The following is a 21,630-nucleotide window of genomic DNA, read 5'->3' as shown; positions in this document are numbered from 1 at the left end:
AGCGCGCCAGCCTTAAAGCCTTGCTTAGGGGCGATACCTGTTCCCGGAATCTTAATGCTCCTGAACGCAGAGATCCTAAGCAGTTTTTAAAAACGATAACGATCCCTGTGTCTCGAAAAACCAAAAGCAAAAAGCGAACTTAACTTTTTTATTGTATTTGGCCTGATGCTAAAGTATTGAAGTTTTAGGTTTTCCCAGGTATAATCTGTGGTTTATGATCTGTCGTTTTCAAATGTTTCCCAAATTGATGTAGTTGGTATTTGCAATCTTAAATAAGACATTCTCACTGATCCTACATCTTCCTGAACCGTGATTAAGTTCCATGATCCGTCCTCAGAGAATACTGCGAGTACTTTGAGAAGAGTGAAAACGTAGCACTAATAGAGCGATGAGAATCAGTGCTCTCAAATTATTTTTTAATTCGTAAAAACATAAAGGTCACATTTTTACCTGAAAACAGTCATTTCTAGGGTTGTTTTTGGTTTTGTTTTTTTTGGTCCCTAACTTAACAGCCAAGCCAACTCTCTTGCCTGAGAGTAGTCATTTTTAAATTTAAATGTGAGTTTAGCCTAAGGACCTTGTTTTTTGTAAAAGTGGCCAATGGTGGTACACTTTGCAAGGAAATACCATAACTATAGAACATATTCTGATGATTTTAATAATATTATAACTTACCCAGAGATAGTAATAACCATAGAAAACATTTTTGGGGGTGTTTGTTTGTTTTTCAAGACAGGGTTTCTCAGCGTAGTTTTGGTGCCTGTTCTGGATCTCACTCTGCAGACCAGGCTGGCCTCGAACTCACAGACATCCGCCTGGCTCTCTCTCCCCAGTGCTGGGATTAAAAGCGTGCACTACTGCTGCCCGGCATAGAAAAGAACATTTTAAATCACAATAACACTAAGCAAATGTAAGAAAGACCTTAATATATCTATGGTAATGTAATGATTGCTAGACAGCTCTTACTAAACCTGTCGATACTTATCATCCTAAACACAACTTACACACAGGCTCATAACAGCAATATACTGAGGTAAAGCACACTAGATTTTGCTCTTCTTACAATTCATGGATTATGTCATCCATGTGAAAATTACCTATTTAGATTAATAGAGAGTTTAGGTGACCTTATTATCCAGTCTGGGATTCATAAATCACACATATCATAGGCAGATTCCATGTGTTATGTAGGAACCTGAGTGTTTCTGCTTGATGTGGCCTCCCTTCTCCTATTTTCTTGGGTTTTTGAATGGATCCAGCATCTGCAGCTGGCGGTGGCACAGGCCTTTAATCCCAGCACTCTCGAGGCAGAAGCATAGTGAGTTCCAGGATAGCCAGGGCTACACAGAGAAACCCTGTCTCAAGAAACCGTGAAAAGACCCTAGCGGTAGAGGCACATGCCTTTAATCCCAGCACATGGGAGGCTGAGGCAGGCGGATCTCTGAGTTTGAGGTCAGCCTGAGTCCCAGGGCAGCCAGGACTACACAGAGTAAACAAAACAGAAAAGCAAAACACAGGACCACTTGTGAAAGAACAAAAGAAAGAAACAAAGAAAGGAAGGAACGAAGGAACGAAGAAACAAAGGAAGGAAAAGAGAATCCCTGAACTGCCTAACATCTTGAACTGCCTTATGTGGACAGTAGATGTCACTATGGCTCTTCACAAGGGCACAGAGGATTTTTTTTTCCCCTTTAAGAAAACATGACAAATGATTTATGAATATAAGTATGAATGCTCCATTTGTATGTGTGAAAACAGTCATGCAGACTTTAAGGGAAGCCTTTCTTCGTTAACTGAGCTGTTTTCACTCAACAATAAAAATATTTTTATTTTCCTTCAAATAGTGCCGCCAGGAATGTGAAATCAAGTCAATGGACCTGATTTTCTACTTACTTCCTTTGAAGGTTTCAAATTGCTGAAGCGATTGTCAGGGCCAGCATGGGGGTAAGGCTAGCATGCCCACTCTTAACTTAGGCACCTGTGGTATCATCGTACTGGCAGGACCACTGTAGTCTGACTCTTGAACTCCAAAGATGATCACTAAACTTTTGTGTTTTCAATCCCTAGACGACAGAAGCAGAGGAGCGTCTTGTTCTTGCCGTTGCTTTTGTGATCTGTAGCAAGTCAGAAAAGAAAGTGCCCTCTTGTCCCAGCTCCTCGGGTTCCTTGTGAGCTACACACTCAAGGGTAGCTGACATTACTAGATCCACAAAGGGAGCTGTCCACATAGACAGTGGCCTCCTACTCTTCATCCCTGCCACATGCTCTCTCCTACTGAGGATGACAGGTCAACTGCAGGTATCCCAGCCACACTGTTCTGATGTTTGTGCCAGAAGTTCATTTTGGCCTCCAACGTTCCAGGGCTAATTTCCACTGGACAATTATTTGTGGTTGATATACTGTGCACCCTAATAAAGCTTTCCAGGGGATCAGAGAACAGAACAGCCACTATATTAGACATAAAGTCCAGACAGTGGTGGCACACACACCTTTAATCCTATCGCTTGGGAGGCAGAGATTCGTCTGGATCTCTGTGAGTTCAAGACCACACTGGGAACAGAGCCAGGTGTGGTGGCACACACCTTTAATCCTAGCACTTGAGATCTCATGTCTTTGCTTGGGAAGGACACATTCCTTTAATCCCAGGAAGTGATGGCAGGAAGCAGAAAGGTATATAAGGTGTGAGGACCAGGAACTAGAGGCTTTTAAGTGGTTCAGCTGAGATCCCTCCCGGGTGAGGACTCAGAGGCTTTTGGTCTGAGGAAACAGGATCAGGTGAGGAGTCTACAAGATGAGATTGGCTGTGGCTTGTTCTATTTCTCTGGTCTTTCAGCATTAACCCCAATATCTGGCTCCATTTATTTTTTAATTAATAAGACCTTTTAAGATTCATGTTACAGTTCTTAAGTTGTAGCCAAGGAGAACATGCTAAAAGACTAATAATTGTAACATTTCCAATAATATGCCTATGTAGACAAGCAGGGCCACTGATATGTCTTACCTATCTATTCATTCATGCATACATGCATAAACTCACTCAGCTGATAGATATGAAATACCTCAGGTGTAAGGTGTGTGATACAAGCAGTCATTGCTACTCAGCATCCCCCTCCCCCACTGCCTGCCCATAGCAAGTTCAAAAACCCTTTTCATTTTAAAGTTCATTTTCCCTTTGATGGTTGGTACTGTGCAAAAGCCTCCTATGATTCTGTAGGGTTCAGCACAGGTTTCTGTAGCTGATTTCTATTTCTTGTCTTTCCCCATAAACTCAGGACCCTTGTGTCTATTGCTCACTGAGCTACCCACCTGCAAAGGAGGAACTCAAGGATTGCTACTTAGCCCAGATGGCCTTGTGTTGTGTAGGCTGGGCCATGCATGGACTGAAAAAGTCACAAGAAGAGTGTCTTGATAACTGGGGTTCACAAGTCTTTGTCTTTGGTGCCAGGAAGCAGCTGGACAGGATGGGTCATGTTTTCTCTGTCACTGATCGACTGCCCTTGACCTACATAACAAGACCAACTAATATGAAAACACAGTATTATTGGCTTAGCAAACAGAACTCCCTTTCTTCTCCACCAATGGCAGCAGAGTGCAAAAATACTTAAGTATTTCAGTACGTTTCTTCTCATTAAAATGGAATCATCTGCTTGGGACTATTAGACAACTTGGGGTGCTTTTTACGGTCTATAACTCTAGAGGGAAAAAAAGTTAAAAGGTATCACCTAAATCTGCCACATGGCCATGAACATCCATGCCCATGCTATATACCAGGCTGAAAAAGGTGAATGAAAGTAAGAGGTAAGAATGAGTAAGCCAATCGGAGGCACTGTAACCATAGATGAGCTGGCCCCAAACAGCAAGCCAATCAGAGACACTGTAATAACCATAGATGAGCTGGTCCCAAACAGCAAGCCAATCAGAGACACTGTAATAACCATAGATGAGCTGGTCCCAAACAGCAGGCCAATCGGAGACACTGTAATAACCATAGATGAGCTGGTCCCAAACAGCAAGCCAATCAGAGACACTGTAATAACCATAGATGAGCTGGCCCCAAACAGCAAGCCAATCAGAGACACCCTAATGGATGAGCTGGCCCCAAACAGCAAGAACAACAAACATAAGGTACAAGCAAACTCTATAGTCTGCACATGCCTTCCATTGGGCAGTGCGGTTCAGTGGACACAAAACAGGGCCTGTTGAGTCAGACAAACTTGGTCAAGCCTGGAACCAGTTCTTGCCACCTCTTTGCCTGTAGGTAGCTGACTTGACCTCTGAGCTTCAAATTCATCATTTGCTTTTAAGAATAAAATGAGCCGGGCAGTGGTGGCACACGCCTTTAATCCCAGCACTGAGAGGCAGAGCCAGGTGGATCTCTGTGAGTTCGAGGACAACCTGGTCTACAGAGTGAGAAACAGGACAGGCACCAAAACTACACAGAGAAACCCTGTCTCAAAAAAACCAAAAAAAAAAAAAAAAAAAAAAAGACAAATAAACACCGGCTAGGCATGTATCCGTAAAGTCCAGTTCATGTGTTTATTCTGTGATTAATGGTTTGAATGCCCTCTGTTTCTGCCTTGCTCCTCCGTGTATCCCCAGCCCTAGCACACTACCTGTCCTTTTGAAGGCTCGCAGGCACTGTGTGGAGAATGACTGTTAAATCTCAGAGTGCCAGTCAAAGCAGCATGAAGAGGCCGAGGTGGTTGAAGGAACTTTCACTTTCATGTTGAACAAGATCTGCCTCACATATATGTAGAGATACTGAAAAACACAGACTTATGCAATGATTAGCACTATCTAACCTGTCGGAGATTGGAAATATAGTCATACCATACATCTCAAAACATGATTAATCTTCTTCAAGATAGTTCTTTTCAAATCAGCAAAAATATAAATGCCACAGCGATGAAATCCTGTCCAGATCCTTAAGATGTGTTTCTTATCAATTATATTTTGAAGGTACGTTCTCATGTACATTTGATTAGTGCACATATATAAACTTGATTTTTCTGCCAGATTGTTTATTTTTCTAAGAAGAAAATGAAATCAAAAGACTCAAAGTATGCTTACCCTGATAAAGGAAGCAAGCATCAGGAAAGAAATAAGTGTTTTCCTGTATCTACACTCAGACTTTGTTTTTACAGTCTAACTTGAAAGAATCTGATATACTGTACTATCAAAAGAAATTCCGTGTCTCTGTTTCAAACACATTGTTTCAAACACTCTCACGATCCAAACTCAGATCATTTGCTATCTTTCTTATCAAAATATTTTGCAAAATTTATGAGAATGTTTCACTTTTCATACAAAACCAGAAATGCTTTTGAGCAATGCACTTGCCGGAACATGGCTTGTTGACTTTGGATGTCGTCTGAGTTAGGTGGGTGGAGTAGTTCTGGATTCTTACTACTGCAAACAAATGAGCAGGTAGCACAAAAGTGGTGGCTTATGAGAAATGACAAAAGAAAACAGTCCGCATTTACTGTATGGACATACTAACTAAAAGAGACATGTGAAGACGTCACATATGTTAAAATGATATCCTCTCATGTATATAAGACAAAATAAGATATATAGTATAATGATAAAGAAATGTTAACTGTGTGTTCCATTACTATAATTATAATCTTAATATAAGAATCTATAACCCACTGGTATCATAACAGTGTTTAGAAGTGATTGAAATTTTTTTTTTTTTGGTTTTTTGAGGCAGGGTTTCTCTGGGTAGCTTTGCACCTTTCCTGGAGCTCGCTTTGGAGACCAGGCTGGCCTCGAACTCACAGAGATCCACCTGCCTCTGCCTCCCGAGTGCTGGGATTAAAGGCGTGCGCCACCCACCTGGCTTTTTATGGTTAAATTTTTCAATCACGCCGGGCGGTGGTAGTGCACACCTTTAATCCCAGCACTCGGGAGGCAGAGGCAGGCGGATCTCTGTGAGTTTGAGGCCAGCCTGGGCTACCAAGTGAGTTCCAGGAAAGGCGCAAAGCTACACAGAGAAACCCTGTCTTGAAAGACAATAAAAAAAAAATTAAGCATAAAAATGCAAAATATAAAAGCCAATCAGGGCAGAAATAAAAGGGAAGCTAGGACTTTTTATTTTTCTCTGATGTTTGTCTATTACAGCATAGAGAAATGGTTATTTTATAATTCTAATTAACATCTAGAAAAAAGAATAGACGTGTGATGATATACTAACTCTTGAATTCGATGGCCTCTTTCAAAGTTGATTATACAACTGCCGCAAGACGTGAGCATGCATGCATCTCTTTACTGAGGTTTTCCTGAGCCCCTTCCTGAGTAGGCTAAACAGTTTCGTCTGAATTAAACATTTTTTTTCCCTTGCACATCCTTTATGAACTCCTGTACCATTCCCACAATTTACGGGACCTCTGGCATGAGACTCTGTTCAGAATGTCCTTAGTTCCTATCGCTCCCTCTGATCCAGTGACTTGAAGAGCCTCCATGTGTCCACATTAGACCGGCAGAGAAGGTGAGTTATCTGACAGGTAAACAAGGCTTGCTGGGAAGATGTTGCTCAAATGATAAAGCAGTTCAGCCAACAAGTGACCCCAAATGTCAAATATTAACTAATGGGAGGTAACCATTTCTGAAGTCATGCCTGGGAGAGGACCCATTATATATAAGATGGGCAGTCTCTCAGCTGAGTCTACAGGCAAAGGGCGACTGCTTGGAATTGCCAAAAATCCAAAACCATGAAGTATCTATGGCTGCTGCTGCTCTGTCTTTTCTCGGTTCAAACTCAAGCGGCTGATGATGACTACGATGAACCTGAACTACCACCCCCGGTGATTTTTTTTTTTTTACAGATATTATATTGCTACTAATCTCATTAATATAAAATAATGGAATCATAATTTTGAGTGAATAGTTATTTAAATTAAGGTAGCCTGGGTTGTACTTACACAACTGAGTTGTTAATTTCAGGGACCTCTCTGACTTTCAGCATATTTCGTAGGCTTGTGTCTATGAAAGTAAAGTCATATATCATTTTCTGGTTTAAGCACCTTTATTTTTCCAAGGTGAAGGTGGCTTCATTTATGTAAGATGTGTTTTTCTGTCTTGTTCTAATTCGATGAACTTTCACTTAGTGCTTGCACTACATTATTATAATTATAAATGACAATTTTTTAAATTAATGGGTGCTATGATAGTAAAAGATTAGTCTTTTGAAAGAAAAAAATGGTAGGTTGTTTGCTCTTTAGTGAGTAAGATAATAGATAACTCCCAAGATTATTGAATATTGGTAAGAATTATAATTTTAAAATCAGAAAATGAAATTTTAGAGTATTTTTCAGATTAGAAATTATAACAGAAGTAATATTTGTTGCCATTATTAATATATACCATAACTTGCTTACTTGTAAAAGTGTTCTTCCTCATGTTATTTATTTATTTATTTATTTATTTATTTATTTATTTATTTATTTTTTTGAAACAGACTTTGACTTTGTATCTTAGGTGGGGCTCAAGCTTGTGGCAGTCTTCCTGCTTCAGATTGTTTGTTGTTTGTTTGTTTGTTTGTTTGTTTGTTTGTTTGTTTGAGACAGGGTCTCACTATGTAGCTCTGGCTGTCCTGAAACTCTCTATGTAAGACCAGGCTCGCCTCTAATGAACTCATAGTGATCTGCCTGCCTCTTACTCCCTAGCATTGAGATTAAAGACATGTGCTACGCAGCTTGACTCAGCTTCTTAACTGCATTACAGATTTGAGCCACCATGCCCAGCCCAAGTAGTTTCACCAACTCATTATTAGTATTACTTTGATGTCATAAATATTAGAAGTGTATTTAAGAAAATAGTTAAATTTTATTACTAAATGTATTGTGATGAAATTTACTCTCAGAATACACATTAATATTGCAATGAGCTGATTCACTGTGGATGATTTGGAGTAAAGGGCACGTAAGCATTCAGATTATTTGATCATACAAATAAAAAGAAATTTGTCTGGGTTAAGTAAGAAAAATGTAAAGGATGTATTTGTGTACATTTTCAGAAATTACTTCAAAAGTGCTTTCAGATTCTTACTAATTAATCCTTTAGGTTAAGCTCCAATGTGGGTTTCCTGGTTTCAATTATTTCTGTAAGCGCTCTTTCCTAACCTGTGTCCCCATTGGTTCTTTCAGTATTTGTCATTTATTTTCTCTAGTGAAGCCAGACAATCAATGTCACCTGTGTACAACATTCTAAATCAAGCAAACAAGCCAGTAGTTTTCTTTTTCATAATTGTATTTGCAGTGAACAAAAACACATTCATTAAATTTGTGTTAGAGCAGACAAGCTCTGATTAGGACCAGGTCTTTAATATGAAATATGTATATCATCCTGAGTGCTCATGCATTAAAAATACATAGCATTGTATACACAGAGAGAGAGAGACAGACAGACAGACAGAGACAGAGAGACAGACAGAGACAGAGAGACTGAGAGATTTAGTCAGTAATTAAGCCAGTAAATCTGCAGCCAGTCTATCAGGGTTACAATCCTTGCATCACCCCACTAAATGTAAAATAATATAATTATTTAATGAACAAAGAGCAGCAAATTTTCAGGTGCAGCTGCTCATGTGGTGGCTTAGATACACATAACTGGCTATTGCTCCAGCTTTTGTGGTTTTTTCATCTGCAAATACAGCCTTCAGAGTCAGACTACTGGCGATTGAAAGCGATAAGCATATTTCATCCAAGTCAAAACCTTCCTATCTGATTGCATCTCTTCCACTCAAGGATCTTCTTAAAGAGTCTTAAGTTAGCAAATCATCTTTAATGCAGTCTATAAAGTCTGAAAATTACTTTAAGTATGGTAATAACATCATGTTTGATAAAGAAATTATGTAGGGAGTTTCAAGAGAACAGCTTAACAAATAATGTTGGAAACTGAGCCTAGCAGAGGAATTAACAGTGAAGTCAGAAGTATCTTTGAAGTATGGATACAATGAAAACAATAATGAAAACTTAGGAGGAGCCAAGTATAATTCTGAGGGTGTCACAGGTAAACAGATTTTTATCTTCCTAATAATCTTATAAATCAGATGCAAGCAGTGGTTGTCCTCATTTTATAAATGAGAAAACTGAGTCATGAGTAAAGTAACTTGCCCAAGGTGCAGGGTCAACACTTGAACCCAAGCAGTACCTTATCCCACACTGTCTTAATTCTCTGTAACATGTTAGAGTCATTATTGTCTTATTACTAGTAAGTTTTCTTTAAATAGATCATCTTGTCCCAAATATGATCATATCAGACTCAACCTGATCATCACTTTATAGACATTGAAAGTTGGGGAATTGATTAATAATTAATAACAACTGTAGAAATTTACTAACCCAAGTGGATTGAGACTATTCATTCTTTTTGATCATCTAGACTCCTGACAGTTCTGTGTGTTCCAAAGTTTAGATTTCACAATCTAGGGTGGGCTTGTCTTAGCCCCAGCCAACCCCCCCCCTTATAAAACTGCCTTAGATTATGCAGTAGCTTTGTGTGTTGTTGGATCCCCCGTCCACCTGAAGAGACACAACGAATCTGAGCCAGCCAGCAGGAGACCTGTAGCAAATCACCAGGCTTAGGCTACCTCGGAAGAGTCACCTCTCACAGCTTCTCTAACTTGGCATCATCTCCCTGCCCGGTTCCTGTAGGGTGGCTTGGATGCCCGTGGTCATCGACCTATTGACAGGAGAAAGGAAGTGGCTCCTAGCCTGAGGCCTGCCCCCCCTCCTATCAGCGGAGGTGGTTATCGAGCCCGTCCAGCCAAAGTGGCTGCCAGCCAGAAGAAAGTGGAAAGAAAAGCCCCTGATGCAGGAGGCTGTCTTCATGCTGACCCAGACCTGGTAGGGGCATTTGTTGGTTTTTGTTTGTTTGTTTGTTTTCAGGGTGGGTCTCCTGTGCCAAGAAATCTTAATATTTCATGGGCCAACATCTCTATCATTGCTATTTTGCTTATTTAAGAATTAAAATTCAAAGGATGAACTTGATTGAGTTTTTTTTTAATTCACCTTTCCTTCACTGGACTCTTGGGTCTGGACACAAGATAACAGACTAGGGTGTTTTGGACATTGTCTCTTCTTTTGTATTTTGCCTACTTTCTCTTTTGGGCTGGGTAAAATTTTCATAGCCTGATTACATTTTTTCCCCCGTGGTAAGGACTGTTTCTTTTCTTTATAAGAGTGTGCTGACAATTCTAAGGTTTCTGGTCTTCCAATAAAGAAAATGAAATATCAAGTTTTTTAACGGACTCATGAGATCACTAAGGTTTCATTAACACACATTTTAAACAAATACCTACGACTCTAATGCCAGCTATTTTCCTCATTTACAGGGAGTGTTGTGCCCTACAGGGTGTCAGTTGCAACAGACTTTGATAAGCCAGGAAAGGCCAATCAAGACGAGTGTTGCTGAGTTAAACAACAACATACAGTCCGTTTCTGAGACCTCCTCCACCACCTTCCAGTACCTGACTCTGCTCAAAGAGATGTGGAAAAAGAAGCAGGCACAAGTTAAAGGTAGCCATGCTGGGGGATTCTACCCAACTCATTTAGAACATTGAAACCATTAACTGTGGAGATACAGTCCTGTGCAGTTAAACATCCGAGGTCAATCAGTGTGTGTGCTGATTTCTGTCTGTCCCTGCTTACCCTGGGTCCACCCTCAGGTACTTTCAGCTGCAGTTTGCCAGACAAGCACTCCTCAAGTTATTAGTCTTTGTGCTGCTTTCACTACAATGACTTCCTTTGAGAAATGTCATAATGGTTTCTTATTTTCAGTCGGTTAGACATTTGTCTTGTGACTCTGGAGATGATATGCATAGAATAAAAACTTAAGTGTGAAGTTTAACACTTGAGGTGTTGAATATGAGAACGGTCAGTGTGACGTAAACTAACCTTCGAGTAGTGACATCTGGCATGTCAGCCTTGAGGGCTATGGACCTGGTGGGTAGGAATCAGCTGGGGTGTCAGCATGGCACAGGGTTTTCAGAGGAGCTCACCCAAGCGTAAACATTTAGGAATCAAAAGAATCCTGAAATATCCTTGCGGATCCCAAGGCTCTGCAGTGTGTAAGTGCCAAGTGCTTCTTCTCTATAATGTTACATATTGAGGAGGAGCCTTCACACACTGCTCACCAAAGAAGACATAACTTGTATTTGTTACCATATATGATCTTTAGCTTGTGCCCAGGGCAAATCAGTGGAGTAGCAGTGGGGTCGTATGCCAATTTGTACTTGTCATAAAATAAGTAATGCCTCTTAAGTTCAGCAGTCCTGATTGTTTGATGATGCCTCAAAGTCTATTTCTTTATTCTCTTGAAAAAATCAAAATCATTTTTACATAGTTAGATATACTTTTACAGGCAAAAATGCTGACCATTCCGACCTCATTTTGTTTTTCCAGATAATGAAAATGTCATAAACGAGTATTCCTCCATTCTGGAAGACCACAGGCTATATATTGACGAGACCGTGAATGATAATATTCCCCTTAATCTTCGTGTGCTCCGCTCAATCCTGGAGAACCTGAGAAGCAAAATACAAAAGTTAGAATCTGACATCTCGGCTCAGATGGAATACTGTCGCACCCCATGCACTGTCAGCTGCAATATTCCTGTGGTTTCTGGCAAAGGTAATGAGTCAGTAAATAAATCCCATCGAATTCCAGAAGATCTAACACTCTCTAATCATAGGGACTAAAAAGTGAACACACTAGGTTTCCCCTAACAAAATATAATGATAGTCTAGCACATTGTGGTTGTATCCTGGGCTTTTGTATTCTGCCTTGGCAGATGACTCTGCCCTGTTCTACTGAGTAGCTTCCACTATAATGAAAGTGGAGATTCCAGGGCTCTCTAATTTGTGCATGCATGTGACATACACAGATGACAGGACCATTGAAAGATGGCGAGTTTCCTAACCCTGTGTGCTCTATTTGTAGGGATGGGAGATAAAGAGAGCTCTATAATTCACTTGACTTGGTTTTGATTGCCAGTGAGAAGAAGGTCCAGCCCATAGAACGCTATCCTCAAATGTTTGTGACAAAGTGGTCCTTTGTACGCAGTGTAGTCAGTGTTATTCAGGAATGAGTGGCTGAAGACTGTGTTGCTGTCCCTGAACGTAACCCAGCCTTGCATTCTTGCAGAATGTGAGGAGATCATTAGGAAAGGAGGTGAGACATCTGAAATGTATCTCATCCAGCCTGACACCGCCATCAAGCCATACAGAGTCTACTGTGACATGGAAACAGAAAATGGAGGTGAGCACTAGTCAGTGGCTGACTTCTCATTCTGTAAGTATCCTGGATGCTGAGAAACAAGGCTCTGCTCCAATGCACCTGGCCACTTGATTTGAAATTAATCTGGTATTTGAAAAGATTTAAAAGATCCTTGATGCATGCATTACGATGACATGCGGCACTTGACATTTCCAAATATTTGAAGAGTTCGCCTCTCATGCTTATTTCCTTATTATATCTACTTGGAGAACCAAACATAAGCAAGTATAAAATAAACAAATGGGCAGTGGGTTCAGATTTTCTTTCCAGAGTGATGCCATTAATGGTTACCTTAGGCTAATTTTATTTCTGTCAACTAAAGGATGGACACTCATACAGAACCGTCAGGATGGCAGTGTCGACTTTGGCAGGCAATGGGACCCATACAAAAAAGGATTTGGAAATATTGCAACCAACGAAGATGGGAAGAAGTACTGTGGCTTGCCAGGTAAAGATTTCAAGTGCAAAATAAAATTCTTCTAGTTTAATGAGGTTTTTTTTTCCTATTAAGAACATCAAGGAGAGGGGTCTATTTTTAGATTTTTAGGATGCTAATAGGAATTTAACTACACACATAAACATATACACACACAATAAATAAAGATTAAAAAATTAAATATAGGAGCTAAAGATATGGAGGAAGAGCAGTTCTTGGTTTCCCAGAGGCTTCATTTTTTTTCTGATATTTTGTATTTGTTTTCTCTAGGTGAATATTGGCTTGGGAACGATAAGATTAGCCAGCTTACCGGGATAGGACCCACGGAACTTCTGATCGAAATGGAGGACTGGAAAGGAGACAAAGTGAAGGCACAGTACGGAGGGTTCACAGTGCAGAATGAGGCTAACAAGTACCAAGTCTCCGTGGACAAGTACAAAGGGACAGCTGGTAATGCCCTCATGGATGGAGCCTCTCAGCTGGTGGGGGAAAACAGGACCATGACTATCCATAATGGCATGTTCTTCAGCACGTACGACAGGGACAATGATGGCTGGTAAGCACCGCAGTTTTGGCTCCTTTTCCTTCAAGTCCCCACTAATATCATTACCCAGCATCATGAATGTACCTAACATAAACAACTGCCCATACTTGGACACTTGAAATTTATCAAGAAGCCCCTCTCCTGAATTCTGAATGTATCGACTGAAAGCATCCCAACTCTGAGGCAGACATCATCAATTTCATCTTTTAGATGGAATTTGGAGATATAAATTTGCCCAAAGCCAGACAACTACTCAAAGATAAACCAGCAACTAGAGTAAACTCTTTGAGTTTTTGTGTATCTATAGAAACATCTGTGTTTTTATTCACTAATGCATCTATTGAAACTATCAGTTCTTATCTCAGGGTCTCTCATACTACAGCATCAGATAAACTATTTCAAAATTAGACCAGAGAGGCCCAGCTGTTTCCCTTTCTTGCTGTGGGGCAGAGAAGGCCTTTGATGTATTTGAGCTTTACCTACAGAACTTAAGGGAAAGAGTACTATATACAACTGAGCACAGTACTTTCAGGTAGGTTCTTGCCAAAGAACTGAATTGACAGTGATATGTGTATGTATGCTAACTCAAACACATTTCCTTTCAGGTTAACTACAGATCCAAAAAAGCAGTGCTCAAGAGAAGATGGTGGTGGATGGTGGTATAACAGATGTCATGCAGCCAATCCAAATGGCAGATACTACTGGGGTGGTCTTTACAGCTGGGACATGTCCAAGCATGGCACAGATGATGGTGTGGTGTGGATGAACTGGAAGGGATCATGGTACTCAATGAGGAAGATGTCTATGAAGATCAGGCCCTTCTTCCCACAGCAATAGTCCCCCAAATGCAGACTTTTATTCTTCTATGTGACATTTTTTTATGTTATGTTGGTATTTTCTTTGATACATTATATCCACTAAAACTCAAAACAGTGGTTGATTGTGTCTTTTGGGGAAAGGTGTAGGATAAAGACATTGAAAACAGCACATGGATTTCTTTTGTGTTCTTTTTATCTTAAAGTTTTGTTTTTATTGTTTGTAGTTACGTGAATGGGTGTGAATATGCACACCACAAGTGCAAGGGCCTGCAGAAGCCAGAGGGGTCAGATTCTCCCAGAGCTGGGGTTACAGTGGCTGCGAGCCTCTGCATGTCAGATCTGGAGTCAGATCTTCTCTTCTGAGCATCTCTCCAGCCCTCCTTTAGATCCTTCATTTACCTTTCCTGCAGAGAACTAAGGAAAAGGATGGTAATAGAGTCAGTTGACTCCAGCTGACTGTGACGCTTTTCAGGCTAAGCACAGTCCAACCCCATTGGAGAAAAGCATTACACAAAAGAATGCCAGTGTTTATAAGTCTGGTTTCAAAAATCCTGTTTATTCACATAAGGTATCTTGCAAAAAAAATCTTTCTAACAGGTTTATTATATAAACCAGTCCCTGTTGTCCTAAATTAATGTTTTCTTATTTTGTGGCCCATGCTGTCAGGATTTGAATTTGTAGGGCAGGAAAGTATTTACACAATCTCAGATGTCTACTGAGCTGGCATTGAACATTTGAAGAGTCAAATGCCATACCGTTCCATGGGAAAACAACTGTTCTGCCTCTCAAGAGGACCTCAGGCCAGAGTCCAAGCAAGCAGTTAGATGAAGTCCTTATAGTGTGTCTTAGGGAAATGGGGGAGGAAGAAGCCCAGGTGGTCCACCATCCTTGGACTGTTATTTTTGTAGCTGGTTACACTGGAACTGCTGTGGAGGTAGACTTTTCTAACCTTTATACCTCTCCCCATGAGCACCCATCACCACAGTTCTTCAGTGAGTCTCAGCTCAGTGCTTCCCTGCGCTGTTGTTGCTGCCTATTTGGACGGACTTGGGTCTTGAATCCCATCTTCTCAGTTGCCACTTACTTAAGCAAAGATTAATCCACTGCTCAGAAATCTCTCTTGGGGCCCTGTCCCTTTGCTTTATTTTTACCTGGCCTTGTTGCCATGGAGTCTATCCACTATAGTCTATACCACACCTGCCACTCTGGTATCTTCTACATTTCCCAAAAGACAGACAATTCTGCCCAACTTACCTGCCTGCTTAAAGTTAGCTCTTTACTATCAATGTCTGAATTCCATGAACCCAAATCCCACACTTGGAGACAAAACTGACTGTTAATATCTCCCATTACTGCATCCTGCCCCTTTCATTACATACCTACATTTTACTTGCATACACAAAACAAAACAAAACAAAACCCTGCCTACATAAATTTGTACACAGTCACAATAAAACCAGATCTCTACACTGCATACATGCTCACATGCATGCACATGTATGCCCCTCACCCACATGGCATTATCACATCCATAACCTCCTAAACTTTCCTACTGTCTTTTTGTTTTGTTTCATTGTCTTAAAGTACCGACACTTGACATGAGATCATTTTTAAGTGCACAACACTGCACTTCTGTCTGCATGGAAGCTCTAGAACTTATTCATTACTGTGACTTCTTACATCAAAATTTCCCCCTTCTCCCCTCCTGCCCCATGCCTACTATCATCGTGTTGTTAGTGAGAATATACAATAAAGAGGCCGCCGTACAAAACAAGATTTCCTCAAAAGATAAAAAATAGAATTGATTTGGTGACTCAACAATTCCACTCCTGAAAAAAAGAAAATGTCCAAACACCGAAGTTAAGATGGTCTTGGGAACTATCTGCACTCCTGTGTCCATCTCACTGGCCAAGCCCAGCAGTGTGTTACTTCCAACATCATCTGAAAAGTTGCTGTTGATTTTGAAAACCCCCAGTTCACTCTCTGAACTTTCTGAAAGCCTTGGGAAATGGCTCACATTTCAGCAGAGAATGCCAGCCTTTGGGCTATTGGCTTTGCTTCCCTGAGAAGCTTCTCTTCAACTTCTGATTCCAGCATGAACAGATTGTGATTTTATAAACAGTGAATGAATAAACTCCAAGAGTTACCAAGGCCTTGGATATCTCTCTCTCTCTCCATATATATATATATATGTGTGTGTGTGTGTGTGTGTGTGTGTGTGTGTGTGTGTGTGTGTGTGTAGGCTGTTTTTCTAACAAAGGCTTAAACACATACACACACACACAGTCAAAATGTAGAATACTTGGAAGTAGAATTTTGAAAATACAAAAGTTCAGTGAGTTAAGGGAGGTGGAAAAGCATGATCCTTAGACCTTTGCTCTATCCCTTAAGCAAACACAGAGGGCAGAATGAGTCCCTGGAGCCTAAAGTAAAGCCAGAGTGGAACCACGGAAACAGAGACCTGATCTGATGGTCTGTTTTCAGTGGGCAAATAGCAAAAGTGGGTGCCTCTTGCAAAATCTGTCACATGCAAATCTATCTAGAAGTAGTGTTGAGATTAAAGGCCTGTGCCATCAGGCCCAGCTCAATCTGTAGGCTTCTTAAAAACAGAGATCCAAACATTAACCTTTATTTGCTATAAGAATCCTCTGCTTTTCAATAAACACCCTCAACAGTTTCTGACCACAGGCTGGATTTTGGAATTACCGATATGTTTATATTTGTGAGAGACTCTTCATCCTTCTGACCTAGTGCTATTCTGATGCAGATGGTGACCACAGAGCACTGTTGAGCACATAGTTATCCTTGAAGTTGCCATGACTTCATAGGTGACCAACTGCCTATGTTTAAGAGGACACTTGGGCTTAACACATTTCCAAAGGCCAAAATCAGGTAAAAATCACTTTACCTGTCAGGCTCATGTGATTCTCTCAGTTGGACTTTAAATTCCTTTGAAGTGTACCCATTGGTTATTTATAGAACAAAAACCATCACACTTTGTCTGTTCTCAGGCAAATGTGATCAAAGGGTAGCATGTTACTGTTTGTTGTCTGGATTATATTTATTTCTTGTCTTAACATTTTGTTTTGGAAGGCTCAGACATAAGAGCAATTTCAGGAAGAGTTTAATGAGTACCCCTGCGTCCTTCACCCATGCCCAGTGACTGTTTGCTGCGTGTGCTGGATCTCTCCAAAGGAGACGCTTAGCACAGTTTTGCAACCACTTGTGTAGGTGTGCAACCTTGGGGTCAGGGACCTCCACGGCTGAGTCAGAGGTGAGCTTAGCAAATATTTTTCAGAGGACTCTGTTGCAATCACCGTCACCCACCTTCAGCAATGAGCTGATGGACAGCTCGACCTCTGCTCAGCCATTATACTGGAAATCTGGCAGTTCTTTTAAATTGACTTGCCTTTACCACATGAAGTGAAAGACAGTGGCCAGTTTTCATTTAAGAATTAGATCAACTCTCCTTTCCAGGTACAAATTTCTCATCATAACACTCCCCTCTGTGATACTTAAGCCCTCCTTGCTCTCACCTTCAATTAATTATGGGTATTTCCCTATACTTGAGATTTATAAAACACTCAGCTAAAAAAAAAAAAAAATCCATCAAGTTGGGTGTGTGTGGTATCCCTTGCCTTTAGTCCCGGCAACTCTGGAAGCAGACAAAGGTGCATCTGTGAGTTCAAGGCCAGCCTGGCCTACATAGTGAGTTTCAGGACATCCAGAGCTACTTAAAAAGACTTTCTCTCAAAAAACAAACACACAAATCTCCAACCATCGGTGAGTTAGCAAATGCATAAATAAGTGAATAAATCAAGTATGTCTCAGAAATTGCCTTTGTGTAAAGTCTGTCACCTACAGAGAGCTTGTATTATTACCATAGCTATTAAATAAACTTTTATAATTCCAAACTGTTTCAGTAAATGCTAAGTGTCCTAGTGTCTTTCTGTTGTTATGATAAAACAATAAAACATCCTGACAAAAAGCAGCTTATGGAGTCCCCACAGTTCCTGGTTATAGTCCATCCCCACTGGGAGGCCAAGGTGGGCAGGAACTCAAAAACAGTCACATCACAGCCACAGTCAAGAGCAGAGAAAAGTGAAGGCATGCATGCTTCTAGTACTTAGCTCACTCTCTCCTTTTTGAGACAGCCCAGGACCCAAATCTGGGGAATGGTGCCACCCACTGTGGGTTCGGTCTTCTCACATCAAGTAATGTAATAAAGAGAACTCCCTCATAGACTTGCTTACCGTCCGACCTGATCTAGATAGCGGGGGTGTTCAGGGAATGGGGTTACCTGGCTTTGGTGGGAGTGTGGCTTTTGCTTTTGATTTCATCACTTGTCACTTCAGAAAGACTTGAAGACAGTGATCTGTTTATCCTGCTATTTATTCTTTAAGCCACTTAGAGCAAATGAGGCCATCAAAACTTGATTTTGTATTTTGTTTTCTATTGCTTTGTGTGTGTATGTCTCCCCACCCCCACCCCGTGTGTGTGTGTGTGTGTGTGTGTGTGTGTGTGTGTGTGTGTGCGTGTGCGCGCGCCACATATGGCTGGCTGGCTATTTGTCTGCCTCCTTCTTTGGAGATAATAAGGAAGAAGTAGATTTATTTTCAAATTGACAGGTAGTTTCTAAGCAGATGAAGTTCAGTTAATGTGAAACATAGCCACAAAGAGTTGAGATTTTCCTTTTTGAAAATGATGGATTGAAATTGTTTTTATGCTACAAATGTGCACTGAAATCTCACATTACATATGGCAGACCATTGTTTGGTCTTCCATACAAACACAATGTGGAGTGTGTCTCCCTGCCTTCCCACTGCTGCATGCAGCCTCTCTACACAGCCTCCTTGATGCCCAGCATCCCACCCTAGGACACTCTTTCCCTAGCTGTGTCCTTCACTTACCACATGATGGAAAGGATGCTACATGCTGCTCCTGGACTGTTGCTTTTGCTTCTTACTTGGCCTGAAGTACTGGGATTGCCCATGTACCTGAAAGCAAGAGGCCGAGACTTCAAGGAACTAAAAAAGTCATGCCCAGAGGGACGGCCCTGTGCCGTTGAGGGCAGTCTTTTTACAAGTCATAGAGAAGCAGCTGGAGGAGAATCCATAGATTTCCTCCTCCGCCTTGGATACCATGAGCTGAAGGGAGCAATATTTAAGAGTCCAATGATGCTAGTAGATTGAAAAGTTAATGACATTTTGCTTTTGTGTTTTACCTGCCTTTTAATCTAGATTTATTGTCTCAGTACCCCATTTTTGTAGGTTTTTTTTTCTTTTAAATGACAGCTTATTTTTTCTCAGATAAAGGATTATTTAAGGAATATTTTTTCTGGGTTTTAAGACTTTTTGTACTCTGTGTGTGTGTGTGTGTGTGTGTGTGTGAGAGAGAGAGAGAGAGAGAGAGAGAGAGAGAGAGAGAGAGAGAGAGAGAGAGAGAGAGAGAGAGAGCACATGAGCATGTCCTGGCCTCCTTGCTAAGCCAGGGTCTCTCTCTTTTCTGCCATGCTGCATGCTCTAGGCTAGCTGGACCAGGAGGCTTTGAGTGAGTCCCCTGTCACAAGCTGTCATCTCAGAGCAGAAGTGCCAGGATTACAGACATGGGCTCCGGGATCAAACTCAGGTCACGAGGTTTATGTGGCAAGCACCTTACCTGTCTCTTGCTCAGGTTTCTAAGACAGTGTATAAAAAACAGTTTTCAAAAAACACTATGTGTATTTAGTGTATGTCTGTGCGCATGTATGAAAGCCAGAGGCAACCTGAGCGAGTCGATTCTTCCCTACCGCGTTTGTTCCAAGACTGAACTCAGATCATCAGACTTAGCAGCAAGTACCTTTACCTACTGAGCCATCTCATGGGCCTGATCAAGGAACATTAAAATCACATTAACTTTGGTTTTATAACAAGAAAGCTCAGTGGCAGACAGTCATTCTACCGTTTCACTGTATGCTAAGGAACTGATAAGGAGTTTTAGTACATGATTAAAAATACAGGATGCTCACATTGGCATATTGTCAACATGATTGAATTTATACTTGCCAATTTTGGGAATGAGTATCAAGCTGTATATTCCATTCGCTTTAGCGGGCTTCTTAGCTACCCACAACAACAATAGCAAATGCTGTGTTCCTTGTGGAAGGCCTGTCAGCATTCCTGCAGGCACTTTGGCCTTTTAGGCTTCTAGAACATTGAGTCTTACCTTCCTTTAACACTAGGCTTTTCCGAGACTGTATTTCATGAAGATGGGGGAGGAGGCTTCATTAGCTTCCTCTGTGTGTTTAGTATCAGTCTGTACTGCAGCCTCTGGTGGTAATATATATCTTTGAGGTAATTGTGTGTTCTTCACGCTCACGTATGTTTTAGTGGGCTTGTGTCTGAGGTCTCTTCAGAGACAAATGCTTAGACTTAAACATACATTCTTTGTTCTCAGTATGCTCGGCAGGAAGCTATGCATGTCCATATCAAGTGACAAAGGATCTGGAACACTTTTGCTTCTTGAGCCTTTCATTTATTAAGGATTTTTTTTCCCTCTGGTGTCATGGAACTTGCTGTGCAAACCAGGCTGACCTTGAACCTGCATGGATTCTCCTGATTGCTGTACTTATAGGTATCCACTCACTTCCACCTCACTGAGGATTTAAAATGCTCTAATCTTCCCTTCAAATCATGCATGCAAACATAGTTATGGTGAGTCAGACTGATACAGGACTCTAGTCAGGCTTGGTATGACGTTAGGATGCATCATGGCTGTTGGCCTGTAGTGACCAGCCAGCGGCACCTTGTTTGAACAAATTTGACATGTGTTCAGTGTGCATATGGAGAAGTGGCAGTAGCATTCTAAGTCTCATTTTATGGGGCTCAGGAAGTGGGGGTGCATTACCTTTGAAGGTGCCGATTCATGCTCCCTAAATCCTCTACATTGACTCCGTTGTGTTACTCCTGTAGCTCTGCTTGATTACCTCCATAGCATAGCTTCACTCTGCTAGTTATCCCCATCGCATAGTTAGCGCTGCTACGTTACCCCCGTGGCAAAGTTTACCTCTGGTCGGTTACCTCTATAACATAGGCTTTAGCGCTGTGCTGGCTTGAATTAAATTGAAATGCATCAGTTTTCTTCCCTCTTCCTCTCCCGGATGGGAATGGGCAGCTCTGTCTTCCTGTGCTTCACTTGCTGCACCGTGTAGTCCTTCTCACTCAGATTGGAATGAGGCAAGGGGCACAGAGGATGACCTCTAACCTCTGTGGTAAGTGATATCTTGCTTCCTCAAACACGGTGGTGTTTCATGTGTCCGTTCCCTATCAGCTCCTCGGGAGAAGATTAATGGAGTTTCCCCTCCTCAAGAAGTGATGAGTGATAATCCTTCAGCTCTAAACAACAGTAGCTGAGTGTTTAGAAGGGACTCAACAGTGATCCCCCCCCCTATACCCAGTTTGATCCTCAAGTTCAATACTTATTCTTGGTAAAGGTTAAAGTGTCATTTTCTTACAGTTAATAAACCAAGAGTGGAGTTTGGATTTTGTGGGAGCCCGTTCTCGGGTTCCTCGTGGC

At 41.2% G+C, this 21,630-nt stretch overlaps 1 protein-coding gene across 1 annotated transcript; it reads left to right on the top strand.

Annotated features, from left to right (window-relative positions):
• The first annotated feature begins 6,641 nt into the window (after positions 1–6,641).
• Fgb (fibrinogen beta chain) lies at positions 6,642–14,245 on the top strand. Its single transcript, XM_006985313.3, has 8 exons — positions 6,642–6,806; positions 9,657–9,848; positions 10,337–10,520; positions 11,406–11,633; positions 12,147–12,260; positions 12,601–12,726; positions 12,985–13,270; positions 13,864–14,245. The coding sequence occupies exons 1-8, from the start codon at positions 6,714–6,716 to the stop codon at positions 14,093–14,095; spliced, it is 1,455 nt and encodes a 484-aa protein (XP_006985375.1). The 5' UTR covers positions 6,642–6,713; the 3' UTR covers positions 14,096–14,245.
• The last annotated feature ends 7,385 nt before the right edge of the window (positions 14,246–21,630 follow it).

Source organism: Peromyscus maniculatus, chromosome 6, assembly GCF_049852395.1.
Source record: "Peromyscus maniculatus bairdii isolate BWxNUB_F1_BW_parent chromosome 6, HU_Pman_BW_mat_3.1, whole genome shotgun sequence".
NCBI lineage: Eukaryota > Metazoa > Chordata > Mammalia > Rodentia > Cricetidae > Peromyscus > Peromyscus maniculatus.
The sequence above is the reverse complement of the archived record's forward strand: the minus strand, read 5'-3'. Positions and strand labels throughout refer to the sequence as shown.